Here is a 19,744-nt window from a genome sequence, read left to right as displayed (position 1 = left end):
AAATACATTTAATAAAGTCACATTCAAATAAGACAACAAGAGAAGTATCTTACACTTCTCTTTTGTAAAGTAAAGCTGAACAGCCGATATGGGCATTTACATCAACTATATGATTTGCCTGAGAAGCTGGACAGGACAAAAAAAAAAAAAAAAAAGGCCATATCGCCCAGCCCTAGTGGCAGTAATGACAATACCAAATAGAGAAGTTTCTGAAGTGGAAAAATTATGACTTAAGTGGTGAAGCTGTATTTTCATTTACACTATAAATTTAACAAACTAATACTAATAATGAAGAGAGACGTCTGGCACCCAAATATCCCTTTTGTGTATAAATGCTTCATTCATTAATTTTGTAGTCCTGCTGGCAGCCGTTTTCCATCCACTTCCTACCGCTTGTCCCTTTTGAGGTCGCGGGGGGTGCTGGAGCCTATGTCAGCTGCATTAGGGCCGTAGGCGGCGTACACCCTGAACAAGTCCCCCTCATTAACATATCTAGTGGCCTAGTGGTTAGCGTGTCCGCCCTGAGACCGGTAGGTCGTGAGTTCAAATCCCGGCCGAGTCATACTATAAAAATGGGACCCATTACCTCCCGGCTTGGCACTCAGCATTAAGGGTTGGAATTGAGGGTTTAATCACCATAAATGATTCCCGTATGTGTGTGACAATCATTGGTACTTTATTATTAATTAATAATATAGTTTGAATATATTTATTTGAGCAGTTTTTATGAGTCCCTTCTTTTGCATTATATATTTTTAACATCTATTTTTTTAATCATCCTGAACTCCATCCATCTATTTTCTACCGCTTGTCCCTTTTGGAGCCTATCTCAGAGGCATTCGGGCGGAAGGTGGGGTACACCCTGGACAAGTCGTCACCTCATCCCAGGGTCAACACAGATAGACAGACAACATTCACACACTAGTGTTGCCAATCAACCTAACCCCAGTTGCATGTTTTTTTGGCGGTGGGAGGAAGCCGGAGTACCCGGAGGGAACCCACGCAGTCACGGAGAGTACATGCAAACACCACACAGAAAGATCCCGAGCCCAGGATTGAACTCAGGACTACTCAGGACCTTCGTATCGTGAGGCACAAGAACTAACCCCTGGTCCACCGTGCTGTCCTCATCCTGACCTAAGCCTCAATAATAATCTTTGTGATTCAGACGTGGTTTCATATCATTTGACAAGGTTTATGCAGTTAAACTATAAGTAGGTTGGATATCATTATTGAATATGATTAAAATCAAAAGTAAAATTATTAATTCAGTGTTAATATTTTAGTGGGCCCCAGGACTTTCTCTAGTGTAAAAGTCAGGCCCTGAGGTCAAAAAGGATGTAGTCAACAAGCTACTTCTTATTCGTTATCCTCTTGTTGTGGGGCAGACTGGCTCTTACAGGCACATGCATCCTCTGCTGTTGCCATTTTTGTTACAAATTAATGTATAGTAGACTCTTCATGGAATCGCGATAAACTACACGACGAGAAGATTCCGTCAAAGTGAAGCCACCCCAATAAGACTGCCAACAGCAGCTGTCTTGGTGGGATGAATTAAAAACAAGATGGTGTTTCGCCGACCCGGTACTTTTACTTCATGTTGCCCCATTTCTTCTTTAGCTGGCTCACGGACAGCATTGACTGGAGGCCCATCTCCCTACGGATCGCCCTGCGGGGGAGAGAGAAAAGAAGCGACAGTGGAATGTGCTCCTATGGGACATCACCAAGGAAGCTGCAAACTGACCTCCAGCCCTGCATGGAGGGCTGGTTCTTTTGACCCGTGAAAATGGCGTTGTTGGTGGCCCTCAGGTGAATAAATGATAAATGGGTTGTACTTGTATAGCGCTTTTCTACCTTCAAAGTACTCAAAGCGCTTTGACACTACTTCCACATTTACCCATTCACACACTGATGGAGGGAGTTGCCATGCAAGGCGCTAACCAGCACCCATCAGGAGCAAGGGTGAAGTGTTTTGCTCAGGACACAACAGACGTGACAAGGTTGGTACTGGGTGAGGATTGAACCAGGGACCCTCGTTTTAGCGCTTCCATGTAGAGTCTACTATACGCTAATTTGTAACAAAAATGGCAATAGCAGAGGCTGCATGTGCCTGTAAGAGCCAGTCTGCCCCACAACAAGAGGATGTCTCTGTCCGTCACTGTGAACACAAACACAAAGGCTGCTGCTATGACTTAATCACTAATGGCTCCTATACAAAGACTAACCATATTTGTGACCTCACGTGCTTTGATAACAGGCAACCTTTTGTTTAAGGAATTACTAAAATTGCTTTAAGTTAGTTATAATGCATTATAAAAAATACTGTTACAAGGAGGCCGCCATATATCAATTGATTTGTAAAAATATGTAATACAAAAAGTAACGACGACGGCAAAACAATTCCTTGCAGCAAGTGGTTTATAATTTGTTCACTGATAAATGTCATATGACTACATTAAATGTTAAATAGCAGTTAAATGAAAAAATACATACTGGTACTTCTGTAAGGGAACGCCATGACCGATGTAGGAAATACCGAAACCTTCGATTGTCAGTTGAAAATACGAACACTAATAAAGCTTTGTTGCCATCTACAGGCAGATGTGGTAAACTGCTTCATTAAGTAGTCAACAAATACCAACAGAAACACTAAATAAACGACTAAAAGTTCATCAGTCACGCAGGCTAATGATTCAATGACATTCTTATTATTTTATCAAATAAAATAAGCTCACGTTGATGTTTTTTCTGCTCAATATTTTGATGCTCAATATCAAGAACAACTAAACACCGGAACCAAATTACGAAGACTTTCAAAGTAAACCAACTCCTCCTTCTTTAAAGCGCACCAAAACAACCCTTTCCCACAATATATACATATTTCAAAAATAAATGCATTTACCGCTTTAATATTGTAATTTCTACTCCAAGATTTATTACTTAACCCAACAGAAACTACGAGCCAATCGTGTGGATGGAGCTTTATTTTGAAAAAGCGCAGCAGAAGTCTCAATTGAATTACATTGACAATGACCTAACAGTTGTCCTCCAAGCAAGCATCACAATAACAAAAAATGATGGAGATGTCTGCTTCATATTGTTGATATTAATTCAATAAATCGAATAATCGACCGACAAGTCTTCAGGGTATCGCATATTCAGGTAATCATACTGTATTTTTGTTTGTTCGTTTTAAAGGCCTCGATCAGTTTGCTCATCCTATCGATCACACGCACTTAATTGCTATTGCGTTTGATAATATTTTATTGACATTTTTTTTTATCAGCTCTGTATTATGTGTTGTGTTCTAAACACTGGATTAGTGAATGATATTTGATTGTGTAGCAGTCATTAATACCACCCAATGAATTATTTGATGGGTGAGTGGTCTAACACTATGCTGTACCTGTGTTTGTGTCAGCATCATGCTGGCCAGGAAGGGTCTCCTCCCAGACGGGTTCCTGCTCACCCGCCTGGCTGAGGACCAGAACCAGCCTAACCGCAGCCGTTCCAGGACTCAGAGGGCCCGCTTTATCACCAAAGCGGGCTCGTGCAATGTGGCCCACAAGAACATCATGGAGCAGGTGAGAGGAACGGCGGTGTGGTCGCTACCACGGTCCCTAACCAGGATGCTGTCTTGTGGTGTTCAAGGGTCGCTTCCTACAGGACGTCTTCACCACCATGGTGGATCTCAAGTGGCAGCACTCCTTCCTCATCTTCACCTCGGTCTTCCTCTGCTCCTGGATGCTTTTCGCCATGGTGTGGTGGCTCCTGGCTTTCGCACACGGCGACCTGCAGCATCCCTTGCACCCCGAAGGAGAATTGGCTCCTGTTCCCTGCGTCACCGCCATCAACTCGTTCACCTCGGCGTTCCTCTTCTCCATCGAGGTCCAGGTTGGAACCTTCTCCATGTTCTCTATCACCAGATATGATCGTCATATTCGAAGCTCTGTTGCTAGACTGTAGATCGGGGCAATTCAAGTAGTTTGCCCTCCGAGTTCAATTCAAAGCTTGCGAGAAGATCACTTTTGCAGCAAATTCTTAAAAACGCCAGCGCTCCTGTTCTAAATAGGAACTTGGGCTATCGTAAACACATTAACAGATCCTTGCAATTACATTTGACTTTGCTAGCAAACATAAGAACACTGGGGTTTGATCTTGTGATATGACATAATAAATAGACCAAAATCCAATATCTACTGTAGAGGATGCTGGTTCTCTGGAATATACAAACTAATATTAATAGTGAAGAGGGACGTCCGTCACCCAAATATGCTTCATTAATTAATTGTGTAGTCCCGCTGGCAGCCATTTTGCGCTTGCTCAAATTGAAGTGATTGACAAAGCGAGCTTCACACCACAGCAAGTTTTCAATTTTAATGAGACCAAACTTTTCTGAAAAAAAAAAAAAAAAAGATATATGTATATATATATATGTGTGTGTATGTAACTTAGATTTATATCGCGCTTTTCTAGACACTCAAAGCGCTCACAAAGAAGTGGAGAAAAAGAAAAAGATGCCTAAAGTGGACTTACATCACAGCGGAGAAGTCACTACCTCTGGATCAGCAGTGTCTCTTCTCAGAGCACACACACACACACACACACGGCCCCTCCTATCCCGACCCCTTTGTCTACTGCTTTCTCTCTTCTCGTTAGCTGTTCATTTACTGATGACATTGAAAGTATATTTTACTTTTTTAAATGTTTAATATTGTAGCAATATGGCTATTAAATTCAAAGATTTTTGTAATTTCTGATCGTTTGTGAGGGCACCTAAGGGACTTCTGTATGTTTGCGCGTATTGGCAGAGCAAACAGGACAGTTTAGCTTGTCGTAGTTGTTTTGGCTTTTTAATAAAGAGAAAGTGGATCCATCACCTCCTTGATGTGTTTGTTTGATATACACTACCTTTTAGCAACTAAAATATGGACTATTGTCGAGGACAGAACCCATTTTTCATATTTACATTGATTCTTCTGGAGAAATTTGCTTCGCTGTACACATTTTTCGATTTATGAACCTTGTCCGAGAACCAGTTACCGGTAAGTTTGTAAATGGAAGTTCCATTTTAGATGAATAGCCGTGCTATTCAGTAGGTAGGGTTGTATTTTTACCTCATTCCTGTGAGAATCCTGCGTATGACTTAAGCATTAAGGAGTGGGACGATCCAGGACTAGATGCAGTGTGTCAAACAACCACCGGGTAGCATCTCTGACCAGATAATATTCAAATAATCTCTTTGTCTTTCGGACATATCAGGTCAGTGAGGGATGAGGTAAAAACTTACCCAGATCCACCGTCGTTGCTCCATTATCTAAATAACTGTTTTGACAGGTGACCATCGGTTTTGGCGGCAGAATGGTGACGGAAGAGTGTCCCTTTGCCATTATCGTCTTAATCATCCAGAACATCTTGGGCCTGATCATCAACGCCGTCATGCTGGGCTGCGTCTTCATGAAGACGGCGCAGGCCAACCGCAGGGCGGAGACGCTCATCTTCTCCAGGAATGCTGTCATCGCCCCGCGAAACGGTCGGCCCACGCTCATGTTCCGAGTAGGCGACTTGAGGAAGAGCATGATCATCTCGGCCACCGTCCAGCTGCAGGTGAAAGCGACAGCTATGCGCCGCTCATGGCAGGAGGTCTTGTACCCGACGCTGTGTGTTTCCACTGCCTTGTTCCTCCAGGTCATCAGGCGGACGGTGACGGCAGAGGGCGAGGTGATCCCGGTGAGCCAGCTGGACATCCAAGTGGAGAACCCGCTTAGGAGCAACGGCGTCTTCCTGGTGTCTCCGCTCATCATCAGCCACACGTTGGAAAGAGGAAGCCCTCTCTACGAGCTGTCGGCCCAGTCGTTGACCTCAGCCGACCTCGAAGTCATCGTTATCCTTGAAGGTGGCGTTTCTCCTCAAAATGATTCTGAGTTTAGTTAGTGTCGTCAGCATAAAAGTGGACGTGGTTTTCTCATGCAGGCGTGGTGGAGACGACTGGCATCACCATGCAGGCTCGGACCTCGTACATCCCTGAGGAGATCCTGTGGGGGAGGCGCTTTGTGTCCATCATAAGCGAGGAGGACGGTCGCTACTGCGTCGACTACTCCAAGTTCGGCAACACGGTCCGGGTGCGGATGCCGTCCCTCAGCGCCAAAGAGCTAGACCAGACGCGGGGGGTCCAGGAGGGTGCGCCCGAAGTGCAGCTGCAGGGCTGGGGGCTGGTCCGGGCCGGGCGGGGTGGCTTCCGCAGGGGGGGACGGGCCTGCGACAGTGCCGCCTCGCAGCCCTGGTACGCCCCGGCCGAGGAGGAGGCGGAGCAAGGAGGTCAGAAAAAGACAGTGCAGCTAGAAGTAATCGGATGCCAGACGGAGGGGTGACACGCAATAAAATGTGACGCTCAGGCCACGCTGACGGGAACGTAGAAGGACAACAACAACAATGGCTTTATTTTGTTTATTCAGGGTTACGTGGCATCTTCACAGCCAGCACCCAAGGATGCAGAGCAGCGAGCCGATAATGAGCGTGACGGGCGTCGCCATGGTGACGGCCTTGCTGGAGTTGCACAGGTTGCTGCTGCAGCAGCGGTACGTGAAGGCCGACATGGCGGGGAACATCTGGCCAAGGCGGGAATTGTCACAGTCGGTGTACCTGATGCACTGACGGATGGTCTTCCCGCCTGGACACACACACACACACACACACACACACACAGTGATTAGTCCAGAGAAAAAGCAAAGGACATTTGACCTCTTACCTCTCTCACTCAAAGACAAGCAGGCGTCCTCGTACGTGCACTCTTGCACATTCTGACAGTGGCCCGTGTAGTCGGCGCACTTGTAACAGCGAAGTGCGTCCCCTGAAGAGACACATTTGGACAAAATGTGCTTGTAAGAACGTTACAGGGCGTGCTCACTCACCTTCACGTATCATCACAGCAGCGGCCGCGAACATCAGCAGGACAAGTTGGCTCCGACGTGCCATGTCGTCGACTTCTTCCAGCTGGACTGAATCGGGGAATGGCCCGACAGTGAGATGGCGAGCCCACGCACTGAAAACGTCTTTGTGGTGCACACACAAAAGACACACAAAGACTCACTATGTGGTGTCATCGCTGTGACAGTTTCTCCCACCCGGGCCTTGGATACCATGTCAATGTGTCCACTGTGTGCGCTCGTCTGTTTGGAACTGTTCACAAACACACACACTTGAGGACAGGAAAATGACAACGATCGTTAGTTTTTAACTAAAACAAAACAAATACTATATTTAATATATTTTCTGTGTGCATGTTAATCAGACAAGCAACAAAGTGTCAACTTTTGTGGTGTTGGGGTGTGTGTGTGTGTGCGCGTGCATGTGTGTGTGTGTGTGTGTGTGTGTGTGTGTGTGTCCCATACAGTAACAGGGCACCAGCAACTATAGAGACTCAATTATTTCCCCATCCAGCTGCATTCAATGACAACACTGTAATGTATAAGTACTGTATACTATTAAGTCAACTTGAATAAACAAATCTCTGGTTTTATTGATATTGTATGCATAATAGTTAATGTATTGGTTTCACATCATATTTATTTATTTGTACTGTTATTTCTTTTATTTCCTCAATGCAGTCATTGGCTGGGAGGCGGGCTCATCAGCTGTCAATTACAAATCCTACACAACAATACGAACAGACACGGGCAGTGTTCGTATCCATCCATCTATCCATCCATTTTCTACCGCTTGTCGCTTTTGGGGTCGCGAGGGTTGCTGGTGTCTATCTAAGCTGCATTCGGCCAGGCGGAAGGCGGGGTACACCGTGGACAAGTCGCCATCTCATCACAGGGCCAACACATATAGACAGGCAACATTCTCACTCACATTCACACACTACGGCCAATTTAGTGTTGCTGTATCATCAAGTCAAATTTATATGGCACTTTTTATATACAGGGAAGTGGCAACACATGGTGCTTCACACAAAAAAAGAAAGTAGAGAAATACACTTAGGCGTCCACACCAGAGAATTACTCAAATTAACGCAATCGGAAAAATAGTAGGAAACATATCATAAAATATATAGGCTCCAGCACCCCCCGCGACCCGAAAGGGACAAGCGGTAGAAAAATGGATGGATGGATGTAAAAATAAAAAGTATATTTTTTTAAATAAAAACTGAACTGCCTGTTACTACCCGATCGGTCCACGCATGCGTCTAGACAAATGGCGGTAAGGCTCGAATAAACAGCAATGAAAATAGGGACAAGTGGTAGAAGATGGATGGAAAATATATCCGTCAAAACAGCGAACGAGAAGAGAAAGTAAGACAACCCCGTTTCCATATGAGTTGAGAAATTGTTTTAGATATAAATATAAACAGACTACAATGATTTGCAAATCCTTTTCAACCCATTTTCAGATGCGAATGCTACAAAGACAACATATTTGATGTTCAAACTGATAAACAATTTTTTGTTTGCAAATAATCAATAACTTTAGAATTTGATGCCAGCAACACGTGACAAAGAAGTAGGGAAAGGCCGCAATAAATACTGATAAAGTTGAGGAATGCTCGTCAAACACTTGGGTGGGTGCCATGATTGGGTATAAAAACAACTTCCATGAAATGCTAAGTAATTCACAAACAAGGATGGGGTGAGGGTCACCCCTTTGTAAGCAAATTGTCGAACAGATTTAGAACAACATTTCTCAATGAGCTATTGCAAGGAATTTAGGGATTTTACCATCTACGGTCCGTAAAATCATCAAAAAGTTCAGACAATCTGGAGGAATCACTGCACATAAGCGATGATATTGTGGACTTTTGATCCCTCAGGCGGTACTGCATCAAAAACCGACATCAGTATGTAAATGAAATCACCACATGGGCTCACACAGATTTAGAACAACATTTCTCAATGAGCTATTGCAAGGAATTTAGGGATTTTACCATCTACGGTCCGTAAAATCATCAAAAAGTTCAGACAATCTGGAGGAATCACTGCACATAAGCGATGATATTGTGGACTTTTGATCCCTCAGGCGGTACTGCATCAAAAACCGACATCAGTATGTAAATGAAATCACCACATGGGCTCAGGAACACTTCAGAAAACCACTGTCAGTAACTACAGTTGGTCGCTACATCTGTAAGTGCACGTTAAAGCTCTACTATGCAAAGCCAAACCCATTTATCAACAGCACCAAGGAACGCCGCTGGCTTCTCTGGGCCTGAGATCATCTAAGATGGACTGATGCAAAGTGGAAAGGTGTTCTGTGGTCTGACGAGTCCACATTTCAAATTATATTTGGAAACAGAAGACGTGGTGTCCTCCAGAACAAAGAGGAAAAAAAACATTTGGATTGTTATAGGTGCAAAGTTCAAAAGCCAGCATCTGTGATGGTATGGGGGTGTATTAGTGCCCAAGGCATGGGTAACTTACACATCTGTGAAGGCACCATTAATGCTGAAAGGTCCATACAGGTTTTGGAGCAACATATGTTGTCATCCAAGCAACGTTATCATGGTTGCCCTGCTTATTTCAGCAAGACAAGTGTTACAACAGCGTGGCTTCATTAAAAAAGGGTGCGGGTACTTTCCTGGCCCGCCTGCAGTCCAGACCTGTTTCCCATCGAAAATGTGTGGCGCATTATGAAGCGTAAAATACGACAGCAGAGACCCCGGACTGTTGAACGACTGAAGCTCTATGTAAAAAAAAGAATGGGAAAGAATTCCACGTTCAAAGCTTCAACAATTTGTTTCCTCAGTTCCCAAACGTTTATTGAGTGTTGTTAAAAGAAAAGGTGATGTAACACAGTGGTGAACATGCCCTTTCCCAACTACTTTGGCACATGTTGCAGCCATGAAATTCTAAGTTAATTATTATTTCCAAAAAAAAAATAAAGTCTATGAGTTTGAACATCAAACATGTTGTCTTTGTAGTGCATTCAATTGAATATGGGTTGAAAAGGATTTGCAAATCTTTGTATTCCGTTAATATTTACATTTAACACAATTTCCCAACTCATATGGAAACGGGGTTTGTATGTTGAGGGATAAGAAACATGTAAACGACTTATAAGGGCAAAAGGGATACATGTAATAATCATGAAGGACAGCCGCGAACGTAGACACACTTTGTCCTCATACGCCAATTTGACTTTGAATTGAACACGGTAGGTTTAATTTTCCTAACAAGTTGATTGGCAACATTAAATTGTCCCTAGTGTGTGAATGTGAGTGTGAATGTTGTCTGTCTGTGTTGGCCCCTGCAATGAGCTGGCGACTTGTCCAGGGTGTACATGGCCTTCCGCCCGATTGTACCTGAGATAGGCGCCAGCATCCCCTGCGTCCCCGATTGGGAAAGGCGGTAGAAATGGATGGACCGAAGTTGAGTATTGACACCATCGGGTCTCTATGTTGCCGACATGTGAATTTGTCTTCCCTCTGTGTTCATACTACTGCATACTTGCCAACCTTGAGACCTCCGATTTCGGGAGGTGGGGGGTGGGGTTGAGGCGTGGTTGGGGCGGAGGGTGTGGTTAAGAGGGGAGGAGTATAATTAACCAACTCGAGTATTTCATATATATTTCATATATATATATATATATATATATATATATATATATATATATATATATATATATATATATATATATATAAAAATATATATTTATGTATGAAATACTTGACTTTCAGTGAATTCTAGCTTTATATATTTATTTTATTATATATATAAATAAAAGATCAAATAAATAGTTGAATTTCCGACGGCACCTATCAAATACACAGTAATAAAAGCACAGTTGTTCTACTAACTGTACTGTGCTTGCTGGTTACTAAAAAAAAAAAACAACAACACTTACATTTCACTTTTTGAGTAACCTTTGTTCTGCCATTTGCGTACTGACGAGCGATCTCTGAATCCGGGAAAATATCCTTCACGGATTTGTTGTAGACATCCGCAAATGAGAACGGGATGATGTTTCTTGCTATCAGCATAGCCATCTTTGTCTCAGCATAAGTTACACCATCGAGTATCCATTTTGCGAGGTGGCCCATAATACTGGGTTGTAAACGATGCTGCGCTGCGGACGCTTTGTGCTTCGCTGACCGTTCATGACTGAGTATATCCGTTCGGCCACCGTGTTCAATTGAGAAGTCTGTTCTACAAAATCTACAGGCAACATACTCCTTCCCCTTCGAACTCTCCTGGATGAACTGAAATTTCTTGTTTCCACTCGTTTTGGTACTTGCAAGAGTATTTCTTCATATTGCTCGTTGACGGTGGAATATATTGGGTTGGAGTCAATAACCAGGCGACATGATGAAGTTACGTCTCTTTACTGTGGGCTTCAGAAAAGACTCCCTAATGCATATGTTCCTTGACTGCACTTAAAAGTAGAATATATGTAGAACATATTCATATTATTCATATATTATATATATATATATATATATATATATATATATATATATATATATATATATATATATATATATATATATATATATATATATATATATATGTCTTGATTGGATTATCCAGAGAATAGTGCTCGATACCGTGGTAGAGCGCAATATGTAGGTGTGATTTTTTTCCCACACCTACATATATATATATATATATATATATATATATATATATATATATATATATATATATATATACATATATATATTATATATAATTTATTATTATCATTGTTTATTGTGAGCGAACTGTGGTGCTGAATTTCCCCCAGCGAAAGTACATTCTATTCTATTCTATGTACAGTAGATGACAGTATTGTCCTGTTTAAGAGGGTCACAACTTTGATGAGTCAGGTCTGCATGGATCTGTGCCAGCAATCTGAGGGTTACTGGTTCAATCCCCACCTTCTACCATCCATGTGTACTTGGGCAAGACACTTCACCCTTGCTCCTGATGGGTAATAATGAGGGCCTTGCTTGGTAGCACCCACCGTCAGTGTGTGTGTGAATGGGTGAATGTGGAAATGCTGTCAAAGCGCTTTGGGCTCCTTAAAAAGGGGTATAAAGCGCTATACAAGTACAAACTATTTATTGTTTTTATTTTTTATTTTTATAAATGTCTAATTATAATGTCAATGAGGGATTTTTAATCACTGCTATGCTGAAATTCTAACTAATATTGATACTGTTGTTGATAGTATTAATTTTTATTTCTCTACTTCTGGTTTGTTCTGTGTCGTATTTGTGTCTCCTCTCAATTGGTCTGTTTATTGCAGTTATGAGTGTTGCTGGGTCAGGTTTGGTTTTGGAATTGGACTGCATTGTTATGGTATTGCTGTGTATTGTTTTGTTGGATTTATTTAAAAAAAAAAAATCGATTTTTTAAATATGAGAATCGGTTCTGAATTGCACAACGTGAGAATCACGATTCATATTCAAATCGATTTTTTCCCACAACCAAAATAGAGACCCAAGGAGTAACAAGCGGTAGAAAATGGATTGATGGATGCTCTAGAAAAAAACAGATTAAAAAGAGAATGATAAAAAAACCCACTGGGGTCCGAATTTGTGATTTACATATGACATAATAAATAGAACGCAGAAAGATCTTGAGCCCAGGATCACACCCACTACCTTCATATTTCGAGGCACACGCACTAACCCCTCTTCCACTATGCTGCCCGGCAGCCATTTCGTGCTTTCTCAAATTGAAGTGATTGACAAAGCGGGCTTCCTACCACAGCAAGTTTAAAATTTTAATGAGACCGGACTTTACTGGAAAAAGATGTCCACAGTGGACTTATATCGCAGGGGAGGAGAAGTCACTACCTCTGGATCAGCAGTGGCGGTATAGCTCGGTCGGTAGAGCGGCCGTGCCAGCAACTTGAGGGTTGCAGGATTGATCCCCGCTTCCGCCATTCTAGTCAATGCCGTTGTGTCCTTGGGCAAGACACTTTACCCACCTGCTCCCAGTGCCACCCACACTGGTTTAATTGTAACTTAGATGTTGGGTTTCACTATAAAATATAATTCTCTTCACTTCACAGTGTCTCTTCTCAGAGGACACACACACACACACACACACACACACACACACACACACACGCACACACACAAGGCCCCTCTTATCCCCGACCCCTCTGTCTACTGCTTTCTCTCTTCTTGTTAGCTGTTAATTTGCTGATTACATTGAAAGTGTATTTAACTTTTTAAAATTGTAGCAATATGGCTATTAAAGTTAAGGATTGTTGTAGTTTCTGATTGTTTGTGAAGGCACCTAAGGGACTTCTGTGTGTCCGCGCCATACTTGCCAACTTTGAGATCTCTGAATTTGGGCGATTTGGGGGTTATATTGTAGCGTCCCGGAAGAGTTAGTGCTGCAACGGCTTCTAGGTATTTGTTCTGTTGTGTTTATGTTGTGGTACGGTGCGGGTGTTCTACCAAAGTGTGTTTGTCATTCTTGTTTGGTGTGGGTTCACAGTCGGGGGCATATTTGTAACAGTGGTAAAGTTGTTTATACGCCCACCCTCAGTGTGACCTGTGTGGCTGTTGAGCAAGTATACCTTGCATTCACTTGTCTGTGTGTAAGAGACGCATATATTATGTGACACGCTGGTTGTATGGAGGAAAAGCGGACGTTTCGATAAGTTGTAGAGGCCGCCAAAGGCAGCGCCTTTAAGACACGCCCCGATATTGTTGTCCAGGTGGAAATCGGGAGATATTCGGGAGAATGGTTACCCTGGGAGATTTTCGGGAGGGCCACCCAAATTCGGGAGTCTCCCGGGAAAATCAGGAGGGTTGGCAAGTATTGTCCGTATAGGTGAATCCACATTTCACTTAGTTTCTACATACAGTGGCCCCCCGGTAAATTGATTGAGTTTGAGACCCCTGATCTTAATAATTCAGAAAAAATCTGTAAAATATTGGTATTTTTCTGTGGAACTGCCAGCATTGTCACTTCATTAAAGTTGGTTGATCGTACTAAATTGGAAAAACTCTGTAGAAAAAAAGGTATTTTTCTGCAGAACTGTTTGCATCGTCACTTTATTAAAGGTGGTTGATCTTAAAATTTAGTAAAAATCTGTAAAATTACGATATTTTTCCGCAAAACGTTTAATGAAAATTTCTGTAAATATAATGTTTTTGATCATTATTTGATTTACAGTGTTTTACTTTAATTTTATGGTTTTCATTTGGCAGCCATAGCTGCCAGTAGATTACCGTTTTTTTACAGATTTTTTTTTACAGTGTATGTATTGGCAGAGCAAAAAAAGAAAACAAAAAAAGTCCAGCGGGCCGTTGTTTGGGGACCATTAATTTAACTGGTGTACTAAATATGCATTGATTGAAATATCTATATAAACACACATTTTTAAATCGTGCATATTTTGACATTCAAAAATTAATGATGCTCTTATTTTATTGTTATTTGCTTTGCGTTGCATTGTAACTTTTTTAAAATACTTATTGGATGCTTTTATTGGTGACTCCGAGCGCAAACCAAAATACATTGGAAACTCTTTATAAGTTAATTTCCATAATATTAAAACAAAATACAAATTGCCATAGACAGGTGCGAGAATGATGTCAGGGAGCGGAAGTCGCGCTTACGTTGCCGTGTTTCACTTCCTCACGCATAGGAAAGGAAAGTGAAGAAGTTGTTTATTCAGTTTTCGTCTTCAACATGAGCGAGCCACCAGGTGACTTGATGCTTCTTTTTCTTCTTCATGCGACCGACATCATCCCTGTCACTTGTGTGTGTGTTTGTGCAGCGCTTAGCGGTTCCAGTTTGACCACAAAGGAGCTGCAGCAGAGGTGGCGAGAGGCGAAAGGGACGCAGCGAGCACACAAAGTGCTGTTCGACATCCCGTCCAGTTGCGTTGTTGAGGACGCCTGCTGCAAACATGTGGTGAGACACCAAAAGGTGACCGCCAGAGCCGGGCCAAGGCATAAGCGAACTAAGCGCTTGCTTAGGGCCCCGCGGCCACCAGGGGGCCCCCAAAAGCAATTAACAAAAAAATCTTATTTTTTTATTTTCGCATATACGAGTCTGACTGATGATTTCTAAATGATCAAGAATAGAATAAAATAGAATAGATTTTTATTGTCATTATTGCAATGAACAGGTTCAAAGAACAACGAAATTGGAGTAGATCCTCCTAAGGGGCATATACAATAGCCGCAACTTGAGGGTTGCAGGTTCGATTCCCGCTTGTGCCATCCTAGTCACTGCCGCTGTGTCCTTGGGCAAGACACTTTACCCACCTGCTCCCAGTGCCACCCACACTGGTTTAAATGTAACTTAGATACTGGGTGTCACTAGGTAAAGTGCTTTGAGTCACTTGAGAAAAGCGCTATATAAAATATAATTCAGTTCACTTCATAATATAAATAGTAAAAAGATAGAGATGAGATATGTATCTATGTATATATATCCACACAGATGCATATATGCATGCATATGAATATATATATACACACATACATATAACATTATTGCACATTGTAGTCCGAAAAAATAGAAAAAAAAATTAAACATTACACATGAGGACATGATGGACATATTGTGCTCACTCAGTGCCTGTTTAATGCTACTATGGCTCTTGGGTAAAAGCTGTTTTTTAGTCTATTTGTGCTCACTTTTAGCACCCTCAAAGATATATTATTGTACAAAAACACAATTTACTAAAGTAGTAACTTTATATTTGTTTATAAACCGTTATGTTACCTTGTTTCTGGTAACACTGTTCATTATTATTATTTAAGTATTTGCTTGATATTTAATGTAATTATGTTAGTTTTTGTACAATTGAATTTGTTCCTTTTTATGTATATTTAAGTGATTTTAATGTTGCACTTTATTGTTTTTCTTGCACTACGAATTATTTTTGCACAATGCTGTTTCAGGTTTTTGTTACCAAAAATAATAAAGTGAATCAGAATCAGCTTTATTGTCCAGTTATGTTTAATACACATGGAATTTAACTTCAGTAGACTGCGCTCTCTTTGTACAAAGTAAACATTAAATATGAACAATTAACTAAAAATATAAACTAGTAATTAAAGACTAATATGTACAAGACTGATGAGACAAGATGACACTTTTACTGTAAATCAGGGGTGTCAAACTCAAATACAGAGTGGGCCAAAATTTTAAACTGAACAAAGCCGCGGGCCAAGGTTGAACAAATTAACCTTTTAATGGGGACCCAAACAAGTTTTGCATTGAATATTGAACGAGCAGGGCTTATATAACTTTATAGTGACATGCAAAATTGAGTTTCAAATAATACTAATAATTTAAAAATAGCAATGGCATATTAAATCAAATTTAAATAGAAATTGAATGCCTCTTTTTTATTTGCAGCCTTCTCAGGTAAATATCAAAATAAACTTTTTCCACAGGCTAATAATAAATTTTTATATTGTAGCGTCCAGGAAGAGGTAGTACTGCAAGGGGTTCTGGGTATTTGTTCTGTTGTGTTTATGTTGTGCTACAGTGCAGATGTTCTCCCGAAATGTGCTTGTCATTCTTGTTTAGTGTTGGTTCACAGTGTGGCGCATATCTGTAACAGTCTTAAAGTTGTTTATGCGGCCACCCTCAGTGTGACCTGTATGGCTGTTGACCAAGCTTGCATTGCATTAGCGTGTGTGTGTGTGTGTGTAAAAACCACATATATCATGTGACTAGGCCGGCCCGCTGTATCTACGTAGGAAAAGCGGACGTGACGAAAGGTTTTAGAGGACGCTTGAGGCAGTGCCTTTAAGGCGCGCCCCCAATATTGTTGTCCAGGTGGGAATCGGGAGAAATTTGGGAGAATGGTTGACCCCTGTGATTTTCGTGAGGGGCACTGAAATTTGGGAGTCTCCTTGGAAAATCGGGTGGGGGGGCGAGTATGCGTATTAGCAGTGAATGCGGTGTTACAGCGACACCGCCGCTGTATAATACCGGCGGGCCAACTCTAATGTTAATTTGATATTGCCTCAAGGACCAAATGAAAATACACGGCGGGCCAGAGTTTGACACCCATGCTGTAAATACAAAGCTTTATCACTTGGACTGTTCAACCCCAGGCCACTCTTGTAGCTGAATATTTTCTACATTTTAAGATTAGGAACCATATGTGGCACTCTGGACATAATTCATTCATTCATGGTATTATTTATGTTCTTAACTGGGGCCACTCCCATATCTTTATAAATGACACGTCATTTGTAAAGACATGCCAGGCTGACAATTTGATAATGTAAACAACACTGCCAGAGCCACAATGAGTTTATAGTAGGTGTGTGAATGATCAACAATCAATATTATCGGCAGAAATAGAGGGCCCCATGGAGGCTTGGGCCCGCACTAGTGACCGCACATCACACTCTGCGCGATCTCGTCTTGTCTCCGCCCCCTCCAGGTGTACCAGGTGGCGGTGATGGCCTGTGGAAGTTTCAGCACCCGTCACGTGATCGTGGAGCGGCGTTACAGCGACTTCTCCCACTTCCATCAAAAGCTGACGGAGGAGTTCGGCGAGGAGGTTGAGGATCTGGCGCTTCCCTGCAAGCACCTGGCGGGTCCAGTCGGGGGGCGGGGCTTAGCTCTGCAGGACTACCTGAACCAGGCGTTTGCGGTGCGCTGCGTGCGACACTCGCCACTCGTCCCGGACTTACTCACCGGCAAGGAGCTGAGTCGGGCCCGGGCCTCGCTGCGAGGCGGGCAGTTCCGAGCGGCGCTTGAGCAGCTGCACACGGTTTTGCAGATCCAAGAGAAGCTGGCGCCGTGGCAGAGACCCACCCAGCTCGTCCCGGTCCTCGCCGCCATTGCGGTTTGTCACCGCGACCTGGGGGAGCCCCTGGAGGCCGTGGCCGCCGCCCACCGAGCGCTTCCTGTCGTCAGACGCTGGAAAATGAACGACTACCTCGGGGGTCTTCTGGAGACGCTGGTGGATTTGAGCTACGGCCTCCAGCGACCCGTCGCCCACCTCCAGGAGGAACTGATGGCGCTGCGGGACAGACATGCCGCCTCCTGGCGCTCCCTGAAGGAGGTGGTTGTCCGTGACGTCACCTAACTGACACACAAATGCCATTTTTGTAGTTGTTGCTGAGAGAGTTTGCATGCTTTAAATACCGTATTTCCTTGAATTGCCGCAGGGTATATAGTATGCGCCTGTCTTGAATTACTGCCGGGTCAAACTTGCTTCTCAAAATAATTAGCGCAAGCTTAGTATTACCTGGTCAAACTCGTGACGTCACGAGTGACACTTCCCCCTCTCATCATTTTCAAAATGGAGGAGGCTGATTTCAATACCAGTAATCTGAAATCGCATAAAGGGAAGAAGATTAAGAGCTATTCAGTAGGATTTAAGGTCCAAGCTTACATCACACTCAAATTTGTTCTGCATACTTTTGGGAAGTGCCGGAGTGAGAAGAAGTTTTAAAAACATTGGCGCATGCTTACTTTTACTGCATGCCTTTGGTAAGCGCAGGAGTGAGAAGAGGTTTTAAATTAATTAGCGCCCCGGCGGCAATTCAAGGAAATACGGTATGTGTCATAAATAAATGAATATGATTAAATAAGTTCATGTGGCAGAGTTAAAACATTAATACAAATTGTCCATCCATCCATTTTCTGTGTATTGTGTTTCAAAGTGGAATGAGTGTTGTGATGTTGCGCCCCCACTGACCGTAAACAAGGAAAACATACAAAAGATGTGAGCTTGAGCAAGTTATCTTAGCTCAGTGGTTCTCAAATGGGGGTATGCGTAGCCCTAGCGGTACTTGGAGGTGCCAAGGGCTACGTGAGATTATTTTTTAAATATTCTAAAAATAGCAAAAATTCAAAAATCCTTTATAAATATATTCACTGTGAAGTTAAGGGAACTATATTTATATAGCGCTTTTCTCAAGTGACTCAAAGCGCTTTTACATAGTGAAACCCAATACTTAGATTACATTATTTTTAAACCAGTGTGGGTGGCACTGGGAGCAGGTGGGTAAAGTGCCTTGCCCAAGGACACAACAGCAGCTTCTAGGATGGCGGAAGAGGGGATCGAACCTGCACTCCTGAAGTTGCTGGCACGGCCAACTGAGCTATACCGCCCCACACATTATTGAATAATACGTCAACAAAATATGAATGTGATTTCATAAACTGTATAAAGAAAGGCAACCATGCAATATTCAGTGTTGACAGCTGGATTTTTTGTGGACATGTTCCATAAATATTGATGTTAAAGATTTCTTTTTTTGTGAAGAAATTTTTAAAAATAAGTTCATGAATCCAGATGGATCTCTATTACAATCCCCAAAGAGGGCACTTTAAGATGATGATTACTTAATTTGTAGAAATCTTTATTTATAATTGAATCAATTGTTTATTTTTCAACAAGTTTTTAGTTATTTTTATATCTTTTTTTCCAAATAGTTCAAGAAGGACAACTACAAATAATTTAATAAATCAGAAACTGATGACATGGTGCTGTATTTTACTTCTTTATCTCTTTTTTTCAGCCAAAAATGCTTTGCTCTGATTAGGGGGTACTTGAATTAAAAAAATGTTCACAGGGGGTACGTCACTGAAAAAAGGTTGAGAACCACTGTCTTAGCTCATCGAAAAATGTTAAGTGTATTCTTTAGTTTATGCAAAACTTCAAACAAGTCTTTGTTCAAACCTATTTTCGTTACAAGCAGCCAACGAGGAATCGTATTTTTGCAATGTAATTTATTTCCGAGTTTTTATTGATGTGAAATCGAAGTCTGATGTACTGCATTGTACTCTTATTTTTTAAATTCTCACGGCGTGGA

General features: G+C 42.2%; 4 protein-coding genes across 6 annotated transcripts in view; 2 read left to right on the top strand and 2 right to left on the bottom strand.

The window, feature by feature from the left end:
- LOC133549367 (uncharacterized) overlaps nucleotides 1-2,557 on the bottom strand; it is a 9,342-nt gene extending 6,785 nt beyond the window's left edge. The window contains exon 1 of the mRNA XM_061894712.1: nucleotides 2,494-2,557. The gene's annotated coding sequence lies outside the window, so the exon portion shown is untranslated. The remainder of the gene's footprint in view (nucleotides 1-2,493) is intronic.
- A 470-nt stretch (nucleotides 2,558-3,027) lies between these two features.
- Nucleotides 3,028-7,523, top strand: kcnj11l (potassium inwardly rectifying channel subfamily J member 11, like). 2 transcript variants are annotated; one of them, XM_061894708.1, is made up of 6 exons: nucleotides 3,028-3,162; nucleotides 3,422-3,584; nucleotides 3,652-3,894; nucleotides 5,338-5,607; nucleotides 5,689-5,896; nucleotides 5,974-7,523. In XM_061894708.1, the coding sequence occupies exons 2-6, from the start codon at nucleotides 3,426-3,428 to the stop codon at nucleotides 6,369-6,371; spliced, it is 1,278 nt and encodes a 425-aa protein (XP_061750692.1). In that variant the 5' UTR covers nucleotides 3,028-3,162; nucleotides 3,422-3,425; the 3' UTR covers nucleotides 6,372-7,523. The 2 variants fall into 2 exon arrangements, with proteins under 2 accessions (XP_061750692.1, XP_061750691.1); XM_061894707.1 differs by having other exon boundaries at nucleotides 5,338-5,896.
- LOC133549368 (CD59 glycoprotein-like) lies at nucleotides 6,433-17,961 on the bottom strand. Its single transcript, XM_061894713.1, has 5 exons — nucleotides 17,616-17,961; nucleotides 7,091-7,179; nucleotides 6,912-6,998; nucleotides 6,749-6,850; nucleotides 6,433-6,670 (listed from the first exon to the last, which is right to left on the bottom strand). The coding sequence occupies exons 2-5, from the start codon at nucleotides 7,140-7,142 to the stop codon at nucleotides 6,471-6,473; spliced, it is 441 nt and encodes a 146-aa protein (XP_061750697.1). The 5' UTR covers nucleotides 7,143-7,179; nucleotides 17,616-17,961; the 3' UTR covers nucleotides 6,433-6,470.
- Nucleotides 14,494-18,565, top strand: snx20 (sorting nexin 20). Of its 2 annotated transcripts, none has more exons than XM_061894709.1 (3): nucleotides 14,494-14,649; nucleotides 14,722-14,873; nucleotides 17,359-18,565. In XM_061894709.1, the coding sequence occupies exons 1-3, from the start codon at nucleotides 14,634-14,636 to the stop codon at nucleotides 18,007-18,009; spliced, it is 819 nt and encodes a 272-aa protein (XP_061750693.1). In that variant the 5' UTR covers nucleotides 14,494-14,633; the 3' UTR covers nucleotides 18,010-18,565. The 2 variants fall into 2 exon arrangements, with proteins under 2 accessions (XP_061750693.1, XP_061750694.1); XM_061894710.1 differs by having other exon boundaries at nucleotides 14,495-14,649; nucleotides 14,722-14,858.
- Nucleotides 18,566-19,744: the final 1,179 nt, after the last annotated feature.

This window comes from Nerophis ophidion, linkage group LG03 (assembly GCF_033978795.1).
Source record: "Nerophis ophidion isolate RoL-2023_Sa linkage group LG03, RoL_Noph_v1.0, whole genome shotgun sequence".
Lineage (NCBI taxonomy): Eukaryota > Metazoa > Chordata > Actinopteri > Syngnathiformes > Syngnathidae > Nerophis > Nerophis ophidion.
This window is presented reverse-complemented; position numbering and strand designations above follow the sequence as displayed.